General features: G+C 38.6%; 2 protein-coding genes across 2 annotated transcripts in view; both read left to right on the top strand.

Moving 5' to 3' along the window:
- The window catches only part of LOC145595143 (putative phospholipid hydroperoxide glutathione peroxidase), a 167,034-nt gene that overhangs the window by 67,395 nt on the left and 74,717 nt on the right, over nt 1-24,922 (top strand). The gene's annotated exons all lie outside the window — the stretch shown is intronic.
- Nucleotides 22,828-24,915, top strand: LOC145582033 (cyanidin 3-O-galactoside 2''-O-xylosyltransferase FGGT1-like). Its single transcript, XM_081639073.1, has 2 exons — nt 22,828-23,748; nt 24,405-24,915. Exons 1-2 carry the CDS (start codon nt 22,854-22,856, stop codon nt 24,893-24,895), a joined length of 1,386 nt encoding a protein of 461 aa, XP_081495199.1. The 5' UTR covers nt 22,828-22,853; the 3' UTR covers nt 24,896-24,915.

Genomic DNA, 24,922 nt, shown 5'->3' with positions numbered 1-24,922 from the left:
ATATTTATAGAGAAAATCAGCCAAAAAAGATAAATTAACAAAACAGAGTCTGACGCTCAGGAAACAGAGCTGGCGCCAACCCTGGCTAGCTGGCGCCAGGCACCAGCCTTAGCGTCAGGCGCCAGGCCAGGTTCCAGGCGCCAAGGCATGGGGTTGGACGCCAAGCTTGATTTTAACGCGTTTTCGAAAATCCGATAAGTTTACCGTACTGGAGGATAAAATAATATAATTTCTTCGAAAATGCTATTTGATTTTGATTAAAACTCTGAAAAGTCAACAAAAGTCAATTTATCAATGCTAATTGAATTAGGAATGAAAAGAACCTTCTAGAAGATTCTAGAAGACTAAAACCATTCCTAATTGCATTAGGAATGATAAATCATATTAGGCCCTCCCCTAGATCATTGGGCCGCATATAAAGCTCAAACCGGGCCCAGTTTAGTAAATTGGCCATAACTTCCTCAGTATTCATCGGAATTGGACTTATAATATATCGTTGGAAAGGTCTTTGCAAGCCCCATCCAACTACACTAATATTGGACCCATATCATGGACCAACCAAACTAGATTGGATGTTTTCTTAAAAATAAGTTTTCAAAAACACGGAGAAGAGAAAAGAAAATAAAACTTTCCGCAATACTAGACTTTCCACACTTTCGTTTCATTCGATTATGATTCGACGTGAAAGGCACTCATCACTGGGTTTGGTTTTGGGGAGACACAAATGGGTGTCTACAGAAGCCCCCACTTTGACTGAGTTTGGAGAAACGCAGGTTTCGAAAACAAAAGGCAAAGTAGCGATAGGGACGGAGAATGATTCAGAACGTTCTGCGATCCTAAATCAATCTTGTAACGCCGATACCTGCAAAACTAGCGTTAGTTAAATAGATAAAAGAGTTAAGAAACGCGTATCTTGCACCGTCGAGCACACGTCTCTGAAAGTAACCGATTTGCTTTGATGACCTCCTACAAGCTAGAGAATGACATCCCGCTTGAAAACCGCTACGCCCGTAACTGCTTCCAAATTAGAAGATTGCTTCGCCTGAAACGATCCTCCCGCAATGATAATATTCCACGTCCAAGGGAACACTATCGAAGATTATTTCTCTTGAAACAATCCTCATCCGCATTGATAATATTCCACATCCTAGGGAATACCATCGAAGATTATTTCTCTTGAAACAATCCTCATCCGCATTGATAATATTCCACATCCTAGGGAATACCATCGAAGATTATTTCTCTGGAAATTACCTCCAGTTGCTCGTGACAACTCTCCGCAAGCTAGGGAATGCTGTCGAAGATATCTTCTCTTGAAGTCATCCTCATTCGATGCGATAATTTTCCAAATAAAATTACCGAAGATCCACGCCTGTCGATCTTTAAAAGTTCGCCTGAACTTTGCTTCCGCCATGCCTGTACGTCGGCGCTCTTTTGCTTTGAACCTGTATGTCGGTGCTCTTTTTGCTCTTGAACCTATATGTCGGTGCCTTTTTGCTAATGAGCCTATATGCTGGTGCCTTTTGCTAATGAGCCAATGCTTAGGCCTTTTGCTAATGAGCCAATGCTTAGGCGCTTTAAGCTAAGTGAGACGATCTCTTATCAGGTCGATCACTTTATGTAATCAAGCCGGTTACTAAATCATGTCAAATTGCTTAGAGGGGCTAACTGACGTACCAAGGAACCCAAAAATATGTTTCAGAAGGTTAGCACAACCTCATCAGGTGGCTGGGTGCTTTGGCGTCTGTGAAAGACCATCAGCGCCAGCACAATGTGTAATGTAGTTTTGAACTACATTGTTTAATTGATCTAGTAATGTTAATTATTATGTTATACTCTATATTCTGATATGTGGTGATTACTCAGCGTTTTGCTGACGTGTGTATTATTTTGTTGTGCTATTTGTGTTTGCGGCCATGTCTATTTCTTATGGTGGCCCTGCGACGATCTATTTTGGAATTTGTCTTTAATGGTGAGAAGTCAAGATTTTCTAAGCAGGTTGATCAAGTGGTCGTAGCTAAAGGAGCTCAAGTGTTTCGATTAGCGTGATGTCATGAGTTTATAAAGTTGTATAAATAGCTCACCTAGTTTATTGGGTTGTAATTATTGGGATTTTTGTAAGCCTTAACACTTGACAGGTTGTTTAGTGTGGCGGTAATACCTCCGATTTAGGTGTATGCTTCCGCACTTTTATTTAAAGGTTGTCTATTTTTCCTTTATTTATTGTTTATTATTAGCTAGTAAATCGGGGGTGTTACAAAATGGTATTCATAGCCTAACCGCTCATGGGATTTACGCAGGGATCTTCATATCCCAGCTTGGTTTTGGTTTAAGAATGAACTTGTTAATAAAGAACTAGGATTAAAATTAACATAGGCTAAGCCGTTTCAAGAGTACGTGTTTCTCTTTATATGCTTGTACTTGTTATGTGTTATTTTTTTTTTATGTGACTAGATTGAGTTCGGGGACGAACTCCTTTTTAAGGGGGATAGTATGTAATACTCTAATATTTCAATACTCTATCTATATATTTATAAAGAAAATTTTGGTTTAGTTTTTACTCTCTCTCAAATTTACAAGTTATTTTTTTTCTACTTTAAGTTTCGGGACGAAAATTGTTTTAAAGAGGGTAGATTGTAATACCCTATAAATTTTCTATTTTAAGTTTCGGGGACGAAACTTGTTTTAAGGAGGGTAGATTGTAATACCCGAATATTTTATGATTTTATATATTATATTTTATATAAAAAAAAAAATTGTTATTTTTATTTATTAAATAACTTTCCTAATTTCATGTTTATATTTTTTTTTAGAGTTCGAAAAGGTTTAAAACCCTATTGTATTTTAAATTTTAAAGATATTTTAAACCCTAAAACTATCTTTTGATATATATATATATATATATATATATATATATATATATATATATATATATATATATATATATATATATTTGTTGTGCAATTTCAAAATCTATAAAAACGTTGCCTTCGTTTTTATTTCGTTCATGAACTATGTAATGTTGTGAGGTTACCCTTGTTCCTTGATTTATGAGCCTTTAATTCTTCCGTATTATCACCAAATTAATTAGTCATCTATAGCCTCATTCGAATTGATCAGCTTATACCAAATACTTTTGGATCATTTAACATCATAATCATCATTATCTTCCTTCCTTTTCTTTTTCAATTTTTACGAGTGGGTATTAATATAACTCCATCTATAAAATCCTCCTCCAATCAAAATTACCCAATGACATAGTATGTACATGCTCGTGATTGCACATCCTTCCGTTTATCTACCAAGTCTTGTTGTTTCCGAAAGGTAATCACACGAACCTATTTGGAGATGTTTGTATTACTAGCATACGTAATCACTAATCACACCATCAACCCTTAGATCGTTTGTTTATATTTTGATTGTATTATTTATTTTATGTAATCACACTTTATCAATTTGGAGATGTTTGATTGTATTATTTATTATGTGTAATCACACTATATTTTTGAGATGTTTGTATTTTCGTAATGTTATGTGTGATATGATTTATTATTTGTACTCTTTATATATATAATTAATTATTATGGTATTATATGATTTGATTAGATTTGAGTATCGTATTATTTATTTTTGTTGTATATATTGATTGTACAATTATTGCTAGGGTTTTAATGTTGTTGTTATAGGGAGTATTGTTTTATCAAGGTTTTAGGGTTGTTAATGCAGAGTATTATTTTTGGGTTGAGATTTTATTATATTTGGGTTATTAGTATTTTTTTTTTTTTAGAGTTGAGATATTGTGATCCAATTGTTATGTTATTTGGGAACATGTGCCAATATTGAGATATTATAAATTAATTTATGAATGGTTATTTGATCGATGTGTGAGATCAAAAGGTTGAGAATTATTATTTTGTTATTGGTTTGAGGCTCGCCGTTATAGACCTTAGTCCTTGGCATGTTGGTAAGGAGATGATAATCATGAGTTAAGAAGGAGGTACAATCTTTATTAATTATTTTTCTATGGTCCCCTACAGTGGGAATTGGCCCGTATATGGTCTGGTTCAAGGTTTTTTCTGGTTATTGGGAGTATTCAAGTTTTTATACTTGTTGGTTTTATTCGAATTACCCATGTCCAAGGCTAGGTATAGAACAACGAGCATGGCACACTTATGGGTTATATGAGTTGATTGAGTAGAGTTCGAACTATTATTCGAGGTTGAGTTGTTAAAGGTTATTTTCCAGAGTACAATGTGTAATGAAGTTTTGAACTACATTGTTTAATTGATCTAGTAATGTTAATTATTATGTTATACTCTATATTCTGATATGTGGTGATTACTCAGCTTTTTGCTGACGTGTGTATTATTTTGTTGTGCTATTTGTGTTTGCGGCCATGTCTTTTTCTTATGGTGGCCCTGCGACGATCTATTTTGAAATTTGTCCATAATGGTGAGCAGTCAAGATTTTCTAAGCAGGTTGATCAAGTGGTCGTAGCTAAAGGAGCTCAAGTGTTTCGATTAGCGTGATGTCATGAGTTTATAAAGTTGTATAAATAGCTCACCTAGTTTATTGGGTTGTAATTATTGGGATTTTTGTAAGCCTTAACACTTGACAGGTTGTTTAGTGTGGCGGTAATACCTCCGATTTAGGTGTATGCTTCCGCACTTTTATTTAAAGGTTGTCTATTTTTCCTTTAATTATTGTTTATTATTAGCTAGTAAATCGGGGGTGTTACAGGAGTTCACTTCTGTGCCACTGCCGTTTGACGGTGGGATCGACGTCTTTTCTTCAGAGGTCGAGGAGTTGTTGTGGCCGATCGCTATTCGGGCCCGAGCTGAGGTCGAGACGACTCAGTTCAGTGCTAGAGGGATTCGCCGTTCGACGCTGGCAGCAGCTTTTGATGATGATGCGACCACCCGGGAGCAGCGGGTGCGTATCTTTGTGCTGATGTTGTTGTCAGGGACATTCTCTCCCGACAAGAGTAGTAGGGCATTGCTTTACTACCTCCCTGCTGTCCGTGATCTTCAGCGGATCGGGACTTATGACTGGGCCAGCTTGGCCTATGCTGACTTTGTTCGTGCACTGAGGGACTCGTGTCGTCACCGGTCCTTTAGGACGAACGTTGCTTTGTCTGCTTTTTGGAAGGTCGTAGAGGTAAATATTATTCCCTATAAAGTTTTAGCCCTACATATTAGTTAGCATTTATTCATACTTTTAACTCCTTGTAGATCTGGTTCTACGAGTACTTTCCTTCCATTGCGCCGGCGAGACCATCGCCGAAGGGATTTCCGGTGAGCGTCTCTTGGGGCGGCCACCATGTGGACATGCCTACTGCTCGAGTTCGGAGCTGGATCATCTCGGTACGACTTTTATCGTTTGTCTTGCTTTTCCGCGGTGCCTTAGATATATTCCTGCCTGATTGATGCTTTTTATAGGGACCTGAGGTGGTATACCGACCGTGGGGGGGTTGGACATCTCTGGATTAGCCGCACAGTACTCTGCTGAGCGTCGCTACTTTCTGGGGACCTATGGAGCGGTCGCGTACTTAGGAGAGAGGGTCGCTAGACAGCACTCTTCTGATGTTTTCGTCGTTCCAGGCGCTCCACCACGTCATATGTTTGACGAGGCGCGGTTGTCGAGCATGTCTAAGGGAGCTGGTACCCCTTGGCGGTCCCATGCGATCCTCGGGCGATGTTATGATGAGGAGCTACTACCTTTGTTAGCTCCAGCCCCTGTACCGGCTGAGGATGTGAGGGTAAGATTCTTTAGCTTTTTATTTTTCGCTAAGTAGCCTCCAATTAATACTTTACTGATTTTTTCCGTTTTATCAGGACAGTGCTGCTGAGTTCGTGCCACCCCGTATGTCCATCCACTACCAGGGGATGTACGGGCCGATCGAGGAGATGATTTCTCCGGCTCCCGAGGGTGAGCGCTTTGTAGAGCGGTCGATTCCTCGCCACCAGACTAGAGTAAGCCTAGTTTTTTTCAGAATTTTATGTTCATATATCATGCATTTTTTACTGACTTATTTTTCTGACAGTTTTCACGCGAGGTGGTTTCGGCTATGGCACGATGCATAGATGCCTTCCGGAGCCAGCTTGTCCGGATGAGAAATGCGGCCACCTGTCGTCGGGATGACGTTGTCCGAGAGGTAACCTTTCTTTACTTATTACTTTTGCATTACTGCTTCAATTTTACCTTGTTTCTGATTTAATTTTTTTTTTGCAAGGCCAGCCTATCGCTTCTCACACCCGCACGAGACCTGAGGGGCGGAGAGATCCGGCGAGGTCTAGCTCGAGACGTCGTCGCACTTCGTCAGGGGGTAGAGGCGGTCGCTCTGAGGCTGCTCGAGCCGACGTTGCTGAGGGCTCGGGATCTTCTTCTGAGGGTGCTCCTGCTGCACCGGTAGGAGAGGCTACCTCGGCTTTCAGAGGTGGCGGGATGTACGAGGTTGGCTCGTCATCACAGCAGCCTCCGCGGTCTCAGCCTCAGGTTGATCCTGGCTGGAGTGGTCCTATCTTGAGTCTCCTTCCTCCCACGGAGACTGGAGCTGGCGCTGCAGCTGGAGCCGGTGGAAAGGTGACTCCTCGTACGGCGCAATTTTATGACATGATGGGCCTACGTCCTCCAGCGCCGTAGTTCGTTCCTGTGTATATTTTATTTTGACTTTTTTTATAGAACTTTGCCTTTGACTCATCATTTAGAGACACATTTTGTATTTTTATGTTATCATAAATTTATGATTATGTGTATGTTAGTGTGTGCAAAAGAAGTGTGACAACAATTTTGCGCAAAAATTCCGTCATTTTTATTATTGATGGAGGATATTATCCGACTCTCTTCCCCAAAAAGAAAGAATAAAAAGGAAAAAATTAAATAGAATGTCGGGGTTTGGAATTTAGAATAAAGTCCAAAAAGAATAATAGCTATATTTAATTAATTAAGAAAAGGATAAAAAAAAAAAGATGTTTATGAGAATTAAACGGAGCCATAAAGTCATTAACCGACTCGAGTTTAATATTAAAAACGCAAGCTGAGCACGCGCGGCTGTCTTGGTGACTTGGCGCCAGCTGGCGCCACAATATGGCGCGTGGCGCCAGGCGCTAAGCTTAGCGTGTGGCGCCAAGCTCTGGCGGTTGGCGCCAAGCTCGGGGGTTTGACGCCAACTGACGCTGACTCCGTGCTTCATTCTGATTAAAACTCTTCGCAATTTGTGCATAAATAGCCCCTTGCCCAGCCGATTCTTCTCATAATTCCAGCGAATAAAATTATTCTCTTCTTTAGAAAAAATAATAATTATGTCTTTAGCCACTAAAACCTTCACCCAATACACTCATGAATGGTGTCGATCTCTTAATGCTAGAGACAGAAAAGAATTAGATTTATTTCACTTGGGGGGAATTTATGGCATCAAAGGGGTAGATCTAGACATAGACTTCATACATACCGCTGTAGAAATACGCATTGTTTCAAAATAGGGTATGATGAGATTAGCCCTTTGCCAGAGGAATTTGGTGCTATCTTAGGCTTCCCTGCAATAGACCTCGTAGTAATCCCTAGAGTAGACGCATACTACTATAAGGATTTTGAGCGTTTATTTAATTTGAAGGAAAGGGATTTATCAAAAATAGTGGATGGCAACATAGTTAACTTGAAAGAATTCGCACGCCATTATTTTGATAAACCTCTTTCTGAAACTTTACATATATATAGAAGAAGGGCGTTCTTATTTTGCATGCTCAATCAATTTTTTCTTAGTAGTGGTAAAAATAATGAGGGTCAATCAATTATCACCACTGTACTAGAACAGATTGAATCAGGGAGGAATCCAATGCCATTAATAGTTGGAGAGACTATGATTAGTCTAAATGACTTGAAAAGGGACCCAAAAGCGCCTCTTCGCGGTTCTCCAATTTTATTACAGGTAGAAAAATAATATTTTTAATTACAGAAATCAAAAAATATATTTTTGTATTGTAATAATAATTTATTTCCATTGCAATTTTTTTACAGATGTGGCTAATGGAGAGGCTAGGATTAATTAGCCCTCCGGATGACATTGAAAAATATACTCCCAATTGCTTCGTGAGAAGGAAGAAGCGCATCCCTAAAATTGGGCGTCATGGGTGGAGAAAAGTATTTGAATCACGTGATTTTGCCATCAAGTGGGTCATCCCATGGTGGAAAATAGAAAGGATGGTTGGTGTTAACAAGCAACCTTTCTGCCGTCTTCCAAGCTTGTCTCGTGTAACCTATTATTATCCCTGCAGGGTGAAAAGACAATACGGCTTGCTTCAGAATATTCCTTTCGGGGATCTTCGTCCTCCCTATGAGTACCCTGTATCTCAAGAAATAGATAGATTCGATGCTTATTGGAGCGCTAGACCTGTATGGGAAGTGATTACCCAAAAGGTTCCTCCTTCTTTGCCTAATGATGTAAAGAAATGGTTGCTGAAGAAATCTTCCATTGATCAGGCCGGGTAGAACCGATGTGAAGAATCGTCTAGGTGACAGGGTGACTCCTGCCAAAGAACGCTTAGGTGCAAGAATTGAATTCAAAACACCTACAATGGCTAGGAAGAAAAATACTACCAAAGACAAAGGAAAAAGGAAAGCTAACACCACAGACAAAAAAGTTTGGGTGGAGAAGAAGCATGGAGTGCTAGCTGAGGGGGAGACCATCTACTCCAAAATTGAATGTAGGTCCTCTAAAGGATGCCTACTAGCTAAAGTAATGGATGAAGAGGAGGAAGCAGAAAAGAATTGGAAAAGAGCTAGAAAGGAAAAGAAAGATTAAAAACATTGCTTAGCTTTAGATTTATTAGACTTAGACGGTTGTTTTTATTTAAAGTTAATTTATTTCAGCCTTATTTAAATTCCATCAATAATGTAATTTTATTTTATTAATGAAATTTTAGCTTTCAATTAAATTGTTTACTTTAAATTTATTTTATTAAAGCAATGAAATTCGAAAAAATTAATTTTCCAGAAATTCTTCGAGTACGGAAGTCAAAAATTTTCCGAAAAACACCGAAATTCGCCTAGATTTTATTCCCAAATTGGCGCCAGTAATTGGCGTTTAGCGCCAGCTATTGAGGTCTGGCGTCAGGCGCCAATTCCATCGGCTGACGCTGATGACTTATGGCTGGCGCCAGGCTCTGTTTTGTGACGCCAATAATTTGCCGATTTTCCGTTGACTTTTTAATTGATTCTGGAACGCAGAGATGTCGAAAAATAAAGTGGCCGCACCCGTAACGGGTTGCCTACGTATCCTTTCTTAAGGAATCAGGCCGAACGTAGCTCTCTTGAGTATTCTACTCAAGTAATTATGGGTAGTATTTCTTAAGTTGGTCAAGATTGGTCATGTTTGAGAATTCATTGCCGTCCATATCAATTAGTTTTGCTGCACCTCCTGACAGGATTGTTTTGACAATGTAGGGGACCAGACCAGTTAGGTCTAAATTTTCCCCTTGGGTCTAAAACATTTTTCCTTAGTGCTTTTAATACCAAATCTCCTACTTTGATATTTCTTGTCTTGACCTTCTTATTAAAATGTCTAGCCATACGAGTTTGGTAACACTGAGTGTGATGTAGAGCTTCTAGTCGTTTTTCGTCGAGTAGAATCAATTCTTCATATCTTTCCCTAGTCCATTCAACTTCATCGAGTTTACTCTCTAGCGCAATGCGTAGAGATGGTATTTCTAGTTCGACAGGTTGTACGGCATCCATTCCATATACTAAGGAAAATGGCGTATTTCCTGTTGATGTACGAATTGACGTGCGATAACCCCACAATGCGAAGTGAAGCTTGTCAGGCCAATCCTTATAATTTTCTGTCATTTTCTCGATGATAGTCTTTAGATTTTTATTAGCTGCCTCGACTGCTCCGTTTGCTTGAGGTCTATAAGGGGAAGAATGATAATGTTGGATGCCATATTTTTGTAGCAATTCTTCACATTCGGCTTGAAAGTGAGTTCCATTGTCACTTATCATTTCATGTGGGACTCCGTATCGACAAATAATATTTCTTTCGATAAAGAGTGCTACATGTTTTGCAGTGAGTTTAGCGTATGATTGCGCTTCGACCCACTTCGTAAAGTAATCGATTGCTACTAGAATAAATTCGTGGCCTCCTGTTCCTGGGGGAGTGATTTTGCCAATTATGTCAATTCCCCATGTAGAGAATGGCCATGGCGATGTGTAGGTGTAGAGCAAAGATGGAGGGACATGTTGTAAATTGGCATAAATTTGGCACTTAGGGCATCTTTTTACATATTGATGGCAATCCCTATTCATTGTAGTCCAATAATATCCTTCTCGCATTATTTTCTGGACTAACATTTTGCCATTTACATGAGTGTCACAGATTCCTTGGTGAACTATTCTCATTACTCTTTGTGCATCCACTTTTCCTACACATAGGAGGGCTCGACCTTTAGGTACCCTTTTATGTAGCTCGTTGTCTATGAGTACATATTGAGAAGCCAAAAGTCTTAAGGCTCGCTTTGCTCTTTTGTCAGCATGAGGAGGGTATTCACCATTGGTGACATAGTTGAGTATGTCTATGTACCACGGTTCTTCTTCTTCTTCGCCTTGGACTAAGTCGTCGTCTTCTATAGCCTGGATATATGCTGGTTTGTGCCTTTTTTTCGATAGTTAGAGGCATTTGCTCGATTTCCGTGGGAATCCTAACCATTGAGGCTAATCTTGCCAAGGCATCAGCAAATTGGTTTTCTTCTTTAGGTAGATATGTGTATTCTACCTTCTCTAACTGATCGGTAAGAGTTTCCAGATAGGTTTGATAAGGGGCTAGGCTTTCGCTCCTTACTTTCCACCTTTTAGATATCTGATTGATGATCAAAGAAGAGTCTCCGAATATCCTTAACTTCTTTACTCCCAATGCCAAGGCTGTTTCAAGGCCTACCACGCATGCTTCATATTCAGCAGCGTTGTTGGTAACGTCGAAATCAAGCTTTATTGAGATTGGAACGTGCTCTTCTTTGGGTGATACTAGTAGCACTCCGACGCCACATCCCTTTTGGTTTGAGGCTCCGTCGAAATACAAGGTCCAAGTAACATCTTCAGTGACCATTAAGTCTTCATCTGGAAATTCATTGTCTTGTATTGGTGTTGTAGGGAATAATTCAAGCCTTAATCCCACTAGCTCGAACCCCACTGTGATCATACACTAAAGTACGGTGGCGTCCAAAAGGGAAGAAGATAGAGCAAAAGAGTCGCCAACAAGTTTTTTTAGGAACTTGTAAACCGATCATAGGAAGAAGGTTACACCCCTTAACGATCCAAGAGATCGTCAACTCCATAAGGTCTAGAACCAAATAAGGGTTCGGGGATGAAGGTACAAATCCAACCTAAAAGAGATTGAACCTGCCCTAATAATAGGCCTCTACTTTATTCTGATCGTATTCATGTGCGCTTTCTGATTAACATGCAATCAATAGGTTAACCCTAAACCTGTTTAATCTATGTTGGTTGAATATTAATGCACAAATAAACTATTATTGGCGATCAGTTGAATTATAATCGAATTAACCCTAAATAAGATTATTAATTATCTTATTAAGCGTGATTACAAGTACCAATTCCCTTTAAGCATGCATAAAAGGCGTGATCAAGCAATAAATATAAATAATCAAGCAACACAATAAATAATCAATATCATGAATAATAATTATAATAATAATAATAATATCATCATAAATAAAATAATTATCATCAAAATAATAATAATAATAATAATAATAATAATAATAATAATAATAATAATAATATTCATAATCATAAATTATAACGATTATAATCATAATCATGTTCATGTTAATATTAAAGCATAATAATTGCAAGATCCTAGGCATGATACTAACAAGATTAATAACAAACCCTAGCATGTCACTAAACAATAAAAATCAAATCTTTAACCCTAACATGATACTAACAATCATAAATATTAGGAAGAACATAGGAAGCATCGTAACAATCATATTTAATATATTTGATATTATAACCTTTTCCCTAAACATGATACTAGGAATATCATAATAACAATATAAACATGATTTCTACATCATAATATCAATTAATCAATTAAAGCACTTACTTTGATGCCTCGTACCTCTTTCTAATAACAAAATACACACGTTAGTAACTTCAAGGAAAATAATAATCAAACAATTAAATTAAATAATTGAAATAGAGATTAGGGACCAAACCCTCAGAAATTAAACCTTTCACGTCTAGGGCGAAGGCAACTTCGAATATGGCTAGGTGTTTCTAGATCTTGTGAATGCGGAATTTTGTATGAAAACAAAGTAAGAAAGAATTGAATGTTTTAAAAAATGCTAATTCAAACTTGTGAATGAAGAGAATTGGTGAATGATTGTAGGTGAATGAAAACGGAATTTTTGATACGATATTTATAGAGAAAATCAGCCAAAAAAGATAATTTAACAAAACAGAGTCTGACGCACGCAAAACGAGGTTGGCGCCAACCCTGGCTAGCTGGCGCCAGGCACCAACGGCTAGCGTCTGGCGCCAAGCCTGGTTCCAGGCGCCAAGGCCTGGGGTTGGACGCCAAGCTTGATTTCAACGCGTTTTCGAAAATCTGATAAATTTCCCGTACTGGAGGATAAAATAATATAATTTCTTCGAAAATGCTATTTGATTTTGATTAAAACTCTGAAAAGTCAACAAAGTCAACTTTTCAATGCTAATTGAATTAGGAATGAAAAGAACCTTCTACAAGATTCTAGAAGACTAAAACCATTCCTAATTGCATTAGGAATGATAAATCACATTAGGCCCTCCCCAAGATCATTGGGCCGTACATAAAGCTCAAACCGGGCCCAGTTCGGTAAATTGGCCATAACTTCCTCAATATTCATCGGAATTGGGCTTATAATATATCGTTGGAAAGGTCTTTGCAAGCCCTATCCAACTACACTACTATTGGACCCATATCATGGACCAACCAAACTAGATTGACTGTTTTCTTAAAATAAGTTTTCAAAAACAGAAAGAAGAGAAAAAAATTAAAACTATCCGCAACACTAAACTTTCCACACTTTCACTTCATTCGATTATGATTCGACGTGAAAGGTACTCATCACTGGGTTTGGTTTTGGAGAGACACAAATGGGTGTCTACAGGTGTCGAGTCCTCTATTGGAAAATCTGCTAGAAAGTCTGACACCACGGATCCTTTAATAGCTTTTTGAGGCATAAATCGTACATCAAACTGGGCTAGATTGACTATCCATCTTGAAATACGTCCATTTAGTGTAGATTTCTCGAACAGATACTTGAGTGGATCTAATCGAGAGACTACGAAAACGGTATGCACCAACATGTAATGTCTTAATTTAGTTGTGGCCCACACCAAGGCGAGGCACAATTTCTCGAGCGGTGTATAGCGTGTTTCGTATTCGAGCATCTTTTTACTTAGGTAATAAATTGCGTTCTCTTTGCCTTCTACCTCTTGTGCTAGCATGGCTCCCATTCTCTCTTTGGTAACCGTCAAATATAACCTAAGAGGTATTCCGGGGAGCGCTGGTGCTAATACGGGAGGATTTGCGAGATAGGCTTTGATCTTTTCAAAGGATTTTTGACACTCGTCATCCCATATTACTGGTACATTCTTCTTGAGCTTCTTGAAGATTGGTTCACATATCGTTGTCAGTTTTGATATGAACCTACTTATGTATTGCAACCGGCCAATAAATCCTCGAATCTGTTTCTCAGTCTTGGGCGGTGGCATTGACATGATTGCTTTAATCTTGGTTGGATCTACCTCTATTCCTCTAGAGCTTATGAAGTATCCCAAGAGCTTGCCTGAGGTGACTCCAAAAGCACATTTCGATGGATTCAACCTCATGTTATATTTTCTTAGCCTTTCGAAAAATTTCCTTAAGGCTACTTGATGGCCTGGACGGTCCTTTGATTTCACAATCATGTCGTCGACATATACCTCGACTTCTTTGTGCATCATGTCATGAAATAAGGCAGTTGCTGCACGTTGGTAAGTAGCACCCGCGTTTTTCAACCCAAATGGCATTATCGTGTAGCAGTAAGTGCCTCATGGTGTTATAAAGGTTGTTTTCTCCATGTCTTCTTCTGCCATGAGAATCTGATTGTACCCTGCGTATCCATCCATGAATGAGAGAAGCGCGTGATTCGCCGTGTTGTCTACCAGAATATCGATGTGTGGCAAAGGGAAGTCGTCCTTTGGACTTGCCTTATTTAGATCTCGATAGTCGACACACATCCTTACCCTTCCGTCTTTCTTTGGAACTGGGACGACGTTGGCGACCCATTCGGGGTATTTGGATACCTTGATGAAACCTGCAGTTATTTGTTTTTTATTCTTCTTTTATTTTAAGTGCTACGTCGGGTTTCATTCGATGCAACTTTTGTTTTACGGGTTTCATTCCTGGAATTAGTGGTATAGTGTGTTGAGCTATTTCTCTATTAATTCCTGGCATATCTTCATATGACCAAGCGAATACATCGATAAATTCTTTAAGTAAGTTAATTAAATCGGTTATTTCTTGTTTATTCAATGTTAGTCCGATTTTAAATTCTCTTTTATGAGTTGAATCATTTGAAATGTCAACTGTCTCAGACCGGTGTTTTCTTTTCGAGTGTTTCCATTGCTTTAATAATTTCTTTGTCTTTTTCATCGTTAGCTAAGCAATGCTCGTCATCTTGGGTTAGGGAAGAACACAAGAAGTAAGGAGAATGAGAAATATTATTATACTCTGAGATCATTACATCAAAGAGTGATATGTCCTCAGGGACTGGATCACTAACTATCCTAGGAGAAGAAATAGGAGGGGGAGGTGTTACTACTAAAGACTTAGAAGACTCTAAAGGGAAAGACTCTGACTCAGACTCTGACTCAGACGACTCTTCGAACATCGGTCCTTGCCCTGTCGTGATTGATATCTTCCTTCCGCTTGGAGTAGTCACTTTGATAGTCTTGCGCCACCCTTGTAGTGATCCTTCGGCTGGAGTAATTAGCTTCGAGGGGTCGAAGCTTTCACTTTGTAGGACTGTTTGAATGAGCGAGGAGTTATCTTCTTCGTAAGTTGGCTCATTCTTTTCTCGCCCAAACAATAATCCCATGACGTTAAAGTCAAAGCATGGGGGTGCTTTCTCCTTATGGACGGGAGTTGGGACTTCATCAGTGAAGTAGCAATCCAAGAAAATCTCGAATCCTGGTTGTTGTATGCCGTTTACAACAAATGGCTCGGGAAATTCATGGCATGGATAGTCCTCTCCTTCTTTTATGAACTGACCATTAAGCGTAAGATGGTACTGATCCATTGGAATTGCTTTCTTTTGAATGCGAGCGTCCCTACGCGCCTTCAACTTTTCCTGGGCTCGCTTGAGATCTTTCCGACTCGGTTCGAAACCAAGTCCGAAAGTATCTAGCTTAGGAAGGCCAGGTGACTCCAGCGATTTTGCTATCCCTTTCTTCTTTCCTAGGGTCATCCCAGGGAAGTGTCCTTGTTTCTTCAGCATGGTGTTGACAATCATGTTGGAATGGGGGTCATGGCAAAGAGATGTCCTTTCATCCTCCTGGATTAAGGAGACTTCTTCGTTAAAGCCCCATAGGTCTTCATCATCTTCGTCGTGCTCCACATTGATGATTGGATTCTCTATGGATTTAATTCTCATAGGCAAAGCATCAATAGTGATTGGGATTCCTCCAACTATGGCTTTCACTTGTTGATGGAGAGATGAAGGGACGGCCTTTAGATCATGAAGCCAAGGGCGTCCCAACAACAAATTCAATGAGGCTTTGATGTCTACTACTTGAAAAGTAGTAGCATGTTCTATTGCTCCTGCCGTTACATTTAGGGTTATTTTGCCAAGAGCTTGACGACGAATATTATCGTAGGCTCTTATTCCTTGTGTGGACGGAGTTAAGTCTTCATCCCTTATGCCGAGCATCCTTGCAGTTCTAAGTGGACAAACATTGATAGCCGATCCATTGTCTACAAGAGTCATGGGAACATTCATCCTTTTGCAGACTACCGTGAGATTTAATGCCTTGTAATGTCTGTCACCTTCTGGGGGTAAATCTTTGTCAGAGAAGGTGATTAAGTTAATCGGACTAGGAAGATCACTTGTGAGGAAGTTGGCTAGTCCCTCAGGAGTAGTGTCAGAATCTATCCCAATTTTATCCAAGGCATTCATTACAGCTAACCTATGCTCTCGAGATGTTGCCAGGAGCTTCCACACATTCATCTCAACTTTTGTCTTCTTAAACTGTTTAACAATATCATTGTCTTCGATGATAGGTATGGGAACTTGTTGTATGGTGGGCATAGGTTGCGCTAAAACGGGAGGTTGCATTCTCCCAGATCTTGTGAGGACATCTATTGATGAATCTTCTTCAACCCAAATGTCATATGTGGTGTATGATACAGAAGGTGAAGGTCCTACTATGTCCTTTAGGTAGACGTCTTCTTCATCACTGTCCCAAACTCCATTAACGGTTATATCCTCTTCTTGTTGAACTTGGACTAATTTCTTTTCATCAATCATTTTCTGTACCAAATCCTTGAACTTGAAACAGTTTTCTATAGTGTGCCCCCCTGATTGATGGTACTGACAGTAATATCTATCTGTCCTTTTTAACGACTCAAATGGTCTCGGTTCGAGAGGTTTGACCTCGCCACTTTCGGAGAGCATTTCGAACATTTGCGCATATGGGATTCCAATTGGAGTGTAGATTCTATTGCTCTTCTTGGGTTTTTCAGTGACTTGTAAGGGAAAATACTTTTCCTCATAAGTCGTTCTCAATGGTGTGAATTCTCTTTTAGGTTCTTCCTTTGGACATGGAATTTCATCATATTTCTTATGGAGTTCGTTCATAACCTTAAGAGCTTCACGTAGTAGTTGTGATGCCCCCTTCATAGACAGTGTGAGCAATTGTATGTCTTCCTTATTTGCCGGTTCTGGAAGGCTATCTTTGACATCGAAAAAGATCTCCTCTTCTTTTTCTATGGCATTGATTTCTTCGACAGGTTTAATGAGAGATGAGGGGTCAACCTCGTTTTCTTCATCGGAGATAGCCAAAGTATGAGCTAGAGGTGCATTGTCGATGCTTGGCTTCTTACTGGCAGGGGGGAACGGCAGTTTGTTATTGTCAATTAGGTCTTGGATAGCTTCCTTAAGCTTCCAACAGCTTTCAGTAGAATGGCCCCTACCTTGGTGATACTTGCAGTGTGCATTGGGGTTCTAGTTAACCGACCTCTTCTCGACTGGTGGGTCCCCAAATGGTCCAATGGGAGTTATAAGACCTTTGGAATTTAATCGATCAAATGCGGTGTCATAACTCATGTCAATAGGAGTGAAGTTCCTCCTAAATGGTTTCTTCTGTCCTTGGTTGTTCATGGCGAGAACTTCTCCTAAATTAAAGGTGCTAACATTATTTGAGTGGGCGGTTTTGGAAGAAGAAGGATTGTCGTTCTTCTTTCCTTTCCAGCCACTGTTGGAGTTATTGTTGGCAGCTTTTAACTTAGCCAAGTCATCTTCCATATTGATCACAATGTCATAAACAGCCTTAAAGGTATGAAGGTTATTTTGATATTTAAGATGCTTGGAATATTTTTCTTGGAGATTCTTGATAAACAGTCTCACAAACTCTTTTTCGCTTGGTACCTCAATCATTTTAGCTGAGGTTTCTCTCCACTTGTTGAAGAAAGAGGTGAAGCCTTCATTCTCTTTCTGTTTGAGGATTTCAAGTTCTCTATGGTCAGTCTCGACTTGAATGTTGCACTTGTACCTATCGACGAAAGCGTTTGCTATAGACTCCCAGGTAGAGGTCTTTTCTTTTTCGAGAGAAAAGAACCATTGTTGGCAAACGGTCTCGAGAGATAGTGAGAAAAGAGAAGGGAAGACCTTCTTATCAATACCCTTGATACTCATTATTGTTTCGAATGCTCTTAAATGGAAGTAAGGGTTGTCAATTGCTCTAAATTTTGGGATGTCGTTGGCGTTGAACTTCTGCGGAAGAAGATCTTTGTCCACCGAGACCCCTTGTGATGTAAGCTCTTGAAACTTGTAGTCACTGGACAACTTGCTTAGGCTCTCTTGCATGAGGTCCATTTGTTGTTGTTTCACGGGATCGTCGATCCTAAGTGCGAGAAGCTTCAGTGTCTCAGTCACAGTAGCCAGTTGGTTCTTAAGATCATTGACTTCTTCTTGAGTTGCCATTATAACCCTTGCTTTCCTCTTGCAAGCTATAGGTTTGTCGAAAAGTTGGACTTGTACGAAGAAGTTATCTTTGATTAATCGTCCTTCTTTTCTTGACCACGCGCTGTAAATTAAACCATTTTGCGTTTTAACTACTTGACTCGAATCAACTTGACTTTATGGTTTATTTTAAGGGGAAAAGAGGAAAAAGAAAAAAGGGTGCATATTTTTGGAAAAAATAATGTACATGTTTTTAGGTTGGAGGATTAATATCCGACTTACCCCCCTAAAAAAAATGACGAAAAAACGCGCACGCAAGACTCTCTTAAACATGGTCAAAGTATGTGTATTGGTGTGTGCATTGAGTTTAAGTGACATGCTTGGACTCTTGTGTAAGACCATGGGACTTAGTGCCTAAACTCGATCATTGATTCAAATAAACATTATTGACAGTAAAACTAACCGAATTAAACAGAAAATTGATTAATTAGACCTTAGGTGATGACTCGACAAATAATCTGAACTGTCGGCCAAGCGACAGGACTGGCGTCACATTGTGGAGGTTGGCGCCAGACAACATAGCTGTCGTCAGGCGCTACACACCATAGTGTGGCGCTACAGCTCAGACCTTGGCGCCAATAGTGGAGCTTCGATCTGGGACTGTTTTTGGTGTTATTAGTCAACTGGGGTATGCCTAAAGTCGTACTAGGTCAATTCCGATTAAAGAAAAATTAGACTTTATTGACTCAAATTAAATAATTAATTAATTAATTAGGCAAAGTTTTGTAAGTCATTAATTTATTTAATTTCAACACAAGTCAACAAACGGTTAAGAGAAATATAGAATATATATGCACAACAAATAATGCACAATTAGTCAAGTAGGCACAATATGATGCAATGAGTTTGCAACCTAACCATGGCTCTAGTTCTCTAAAGTTCGGGATATGGTTTAGTCAATAGAGGGTCCATGGTTAATTGCCCGGATGCACCGCGCGGAAGCCTAACCGTGAAGGGTTGGCGCGAGTGGATGGGACACCGCGAGCTTTAGAAAAAACTCGCTTCCATGGTTTGGTGAATTCAACATCTCGGATGTACCCTTTGTTGCACGGAGCGTTCAATCGGGTAGATGGAGCATGAATTCCCAGAGGGTTATGTCCATATGTAGAACACATATGGGTTTCAGAAAAGTGAGAAAAAATTCAATCAGGAAGTAGGATCGAGCAAACAATACGAAAAACCGGTCGAAATTAGAACGCATATTTCTGGCTCGGTATTGGGGGAAATTGGCGCCAGCAATTAGAGACTGGCGCCAACTTTAAAATTTTAACTGTAGCGCCTGGCGCCAATACTGGCGTCTGGCGCTACGGCTAAAAGTGTGGCGCCAAGCTCTGGCCCCTGACGCTACTTCCCACATGCCTCAGCAGCTTTCTGTGCTCGATAAAATCTTCCAGTTTCGCGCGGTGTTATTCCAGTCTTAGTTATGAAAGACATTCCTCAAATTTCCTACGTGTAAAATCCTATGTTTTTGACTCATTACGGATGGTATTTCCAATGAGATCCTTTTTATGCATATGACAATAATGTTAATCAAAATTACGCACATGAAATACTTAGAACTTTTCGAGTCTCATCCACTCATTCTAAATCATTGCCGAAACAAATTCAGGAAGTAAAATAGAAATCCTCCCCAGTGGAGTCGCCAAAAACTGTAGGGAATAATTTCAAGCCTTTAAAATCCCACTAGCTTGAACCCCACTGTGATCATACACTAAAGTACGGTGGCGTCCAAAAGGGAAGAAGATAGAGCAAAAGAGTCGCCAACAAGTTTTTTAGGAACTTGTAAACCGTTCACGAGGTGAAGGTTACACCCCTTAACGATCCAAGAGATCGTCAACTCCATAAGGTCTAGAACCAAATAAGGGTTCGGGGATGAAGGTACAAATCCAACCTAAAAGAGATTGAACCTGCCCTAATAATAGGCCTCTACTTTATTCTGATCGTATTCATGTGCGCTTTCTGATTAACATGCAATCAATAGGTTAACCCTAAACCTGTTTAATCTATGTTGGTTGAATATTAATGCACAAACAAACTATTATTGGCGATCACTTGAATTATAATCACATTAACCCTAACAAGATTATTAATTATCTTATTAAGCGTGATTACAAGTACCAATTCCCTTTAAACATGCATAAAAGGTGTGATCAAGCAATAAATATAAATAATCAAGCAACACAATAAATAATCAATATCATGAATAATAATATCATAACAATAAAATAATCATCATCAAAATAATAATAATAATATTCATAATCATGTTCATGTTAATATTAAAGCATAATAATAACAAGATCCTAGGCATGATACTAACAAGATTAATAACAAACCCTAGCATGTCACTAAGCAATAAAAATCAAATATTTAGCCCTAACATGGTACTAACATGAATAAATATTAGGAAGAGAATAAAAGGCATCGCAGGAATCATATTTAATATTAAAAATACCCTAGACATGATACTAGGAATATCATAATAACAATATAAACATGATTCTACATCATAATATCAATTAAAAACCATTAAAGTACTTACTTTGATGCCTCGTACCTCTTTTTAATAACAAAATACACACGTTAGTAACTTCAAGGAAAATAATAATCAAAACAATTAAATTAAATAATTGAAAGAGAGATTTGGGACCAAACCCTCAGAAATTAAAACCTTTCACGTCTAGGGCGAAGGCAACTTCGAATATGGCTAGGTGTTTCTAGATCTTGTGAATGCGGAATTTTGTATGTAAAAGCAAAGTAAGAAAGAATTGAATGTTTAAGAGAGATGAATGATTCAATTGGTGAATGAATGAATGTAGATGATGATAATTGGTGATGATTGGTGAATGAAAACGGAGTTTTTAATACGATATTTATAGAGAAAATCAGCCAAAAAAGATAAATTAACAAAACAGAGTCTGACGCTCAGGAAACAGAGCTGGCGCCAGGCCTGGTTCCAGGCGCCAAGGCCTGAGGTTGGACGCCAAGCTTGATTTTAACGCGTTTTCTAAAATCCGATAAGTTTACTGTACTGGAGGATAAAATAATATAATTTCTTCGAAAATGTTATTTGATTTTGATTAAAACTCTGAAAAGTCAACAAAAGTCAATTTATCAATGCTAATTGAATTAGGAATGAAAAGAATCTTCTAGAAGATTCTAGAAGACTAAAACCATTCCTAATTGCATTAGGAATGATAAATCATATTAGGCCCTCCCCTAGATCATTGGGCCGCATATAAAGCTCAAACCAGGCCCAGTTTAGTAAATTGGCCATAACTTCCTCAATATTCATCGGAATTGGGCTTATAATATATCGTTGGATGTTGGAAAGGTCTTTGCAAGCCCCATCCAACTACACTACTATTGGACCCATATCATGGACCAACCAAACTAGATTGGCTGTTTTCTTAAAAATAAGTTTTCAAAAACAGGGAGAAGAGAAAAGAAAATAAAACTTTCCGCAACACTAGACTTTCCACACTTTCGTTTCATTCGATTATGATTCGACGTGAAAGGTACTCATCATTGGGTTTGGTTTTGGGGAGACACAAATGGGTGTCTACAACACCAAAAAAAAAAATGATAATATATCCTCTCTCAAAGTTAATTTTGATAACCTTCTTTCTATTGAGCATTATTTTAATTGCTATTAGTCATATTTCCTAACACTAATCATTTAGAATTTTATTTAACCAATATACTATTTATGATCGTTTATTTATAATTGTTGCCATATATTTTTCAATGTTTTTCTCTTTAATGTAAAATCCACTCTTATGAATTATGAGAGTATAAGAGGGTGAAAATATAAATCTCAACTTTCAATAGGAAGATGCAATAGAAAGCGGATTTGTATTATGTAGAGATTGGTGACTTACTTTTGGTAAATACCCTAAGAAATGTTTAATTCCTCTATGTATATAGTTGTAGACAGTGGTTAACTAAAAGAAATAGCTAGAATATTGTAGAGTTTCTTATCATCCTTGTAGCTATAATATCATTCACAAGTCAAGGAGCTTTTATCATACAACTTGTACTTTGTAAATTAATATAGAAAAATCAAACACTAGTACTAATCATGTTGTGAAACTTTTACAACATAAACACACCACTAATTCATTAGGCCATGAAAGTTGGGCCCATATCCAATAACAACTTTCTCTTTGCCTCCATATATAAAAATAACTTTACAAAACTTCATAATACAAACTCTGATCGACAGGACAAATTCTTCACTTTCTGCAATTGCCACTTATCGAAAATCGTTCCAATGCATATTAATCCAATTCAATTACACCTTTAGATGCTTTTATGTGAATTATGCGTATCAACTTCACCCTCGTGCTGCGCATGCACCATGGATACAAAACCTCGTGCAACGCATGAGTTCTTCCTGTTGTCGTCAAGGTACGTGTGTTCATCTTTTTGGCTAGTAAAGATTAAAGATTATAGGTTATTGATCCCATTAATTATCGACGTAAATAATTAATGGGATCAATTAACAAATATACGGACTATATATACGGACTATCACAATATCAACATCATAAAATAATTTAACAAACAAAAATGTCATCATCAAACAATAACAATGACAAGACTTTGCATATGGCAATGTACCCTTGGTTTGCCTTTGGACACCTTACTTCTTTCCTTCACTTAGCCAACAAATTAGCTGAAAGAGGTCACAAAGTGTCATTTTTTCTCCCTACAAAAACTCAAACCAAATTAGCCTCTCATAACCGTCATCCCAACCTCATAACATTCATCCCCATCAGTGTCCCCTCGGTCCATGGACTCCCTGCTGGGGCGGAGACAACCAATGATGTCTCCGCCCAAGCTCGGCCTAGCCTCATGGACGCCATGGATTTGACTCGACCTGTTATTGATTCTCATCTTGCACATCTCAAGCCCGATTACATCTTTTTTGACTTCACTGAATGGGTCCCTAGTGTGGCCCGGAAATACTCAATCAAATCCATATATTATTATACGTCATACATGGCAAATATGACTTATTGTAACCTCCAAGCCCGAAACCTTCCTGATAAGCATAAGTATACGGAGGCGGACTCGCCGCCTCCTGGTTTTCCATGTCCTGCCATAAGGTTGCGGGCCCAAGAGGCCCGCACCTTTGCGTACATGTGTCAAATGGTATTCGGAGGAGGGATGACATTGGTGGAAAGAAAAACAAAATGTTTTGAAGAATGTGATTTAATAGCGAGTAAGACTTGTAGGGAGATTGAAGGGGCTTATTATGATTTTTATGAGAACAAGTTGATTAAACCATTTCTTTTAGTGGGACCAATGATGCCCGAACCACCCACGTCTAGGCTCGATGACTACTTCGATGGTTGGCTCAACGGTTTTGGTCAAGGTACCGTGGTTTATTGTGCACTTGGGAGTGAATGTGTTCTTGGAAAAGATCAGTTTCAAGAGCTTGTTTATGGACTTGAACTCACTGGTATGTATGTTAAATTATGTAGCTTATGTCACTTTGTCTTTTTATTTTTAGTACAGTAACATCCGGGCGGTCCTCCCACCTTATCACATATCACAGGAATGAGGGGTGAGGATCGAACCCCCAACATCTGGCCTCTGGGGGGATGATGGCTAGGGACATGTTTTACTAGTACTATACATACAATTATCACATGATTTATTTATGTTTTACTAGTATATCATCTTATCATCTACGTAGTATATAATATTAGGTAATACCATTAGTCGTCCTCTACATAGCTTCCAAATATAAAGCAAAGTGATAAAATTGATGCACCATTAAGATTTTACACTATATCTGTACCAACTTTGACCACAAGTAATAATCGAGCACATGAAAATATTATACTTCGTATATTTTAGTAATTGTTCAATTAGTCTCATTGTATGCTTTAAACTATATTTTTCTTATATACTAGGTAACATATTTATACCAAATTATGAAATTATAAATAAAAACATTAATGATCAAAATCTCCAAATAGTATGCATGTTAGCGAACTTGTATAATTAATATGATACATCTATTGAGAAACAAAGTTACACTTCATATATACTTTATGCCCAACCACTAAAACAAACTTTTATTTTAACAAATTTTTTTATATATATATGTAGGTAGGCCATTTTTAGCAGCATTACGACCACCTAGCAGATGTGAAACAATTGAGCAAGCCTTGCCGGAAGGATACATGGAAAAAATCAAAGGGCGAGGAATAATTCATAGTGGTTGGGTGCAACAACAATTGATCTTGCAGCATCCATCGGTAGGGTGTTTCGTGACACATTGTGGGGCGGGATCATTAACCGAAGCCATGTTAAGTGAGTGTCAATTAGTGATGATACCTCAAGCTATAGATCAGTTTGTGAATGCAAGAATGATGAGCCTCGACTTGAAAGTAGGGGTTGAAGTAGATAAGGGAGAAGATGATGGTTTTTTCACCAAACAAGCTGTTTTAGAAGCAATTGAGATGGTAATGAAGCCAGAAAGTGTAGTAGGGAAAGAGGTGAGGGACAATCATACTAAATTGAGGAATCTGTTATCAAAGGAAGGGCTTGAGGACTCCTATATAGATAAGTTTGTTCAAAGTCTAGAAGATATGGTTTGAGTTCAGCTTTGTAATGTATTATCAATG

This window comes from Chenopodium album, chromosome 2 (genome assembly GCF_948465745.1).
Source record: "Chenopodium album chromosome 2, dcCheAlbu1.1, whole genome shotgun sequence".
Taxonomy (NCBI): Eukaryota; Viridiplantae; Streptophyta; class Magnoliopsida; order Caryophyllales; family Amaranthaceae; genus Chenopodium; species Chenopodium album.
The sequence above is the reverse complement of the archived record's forward strand: the minus strand, read 5'-3'. Positions and strand labels throughout refer to the sequence as shown.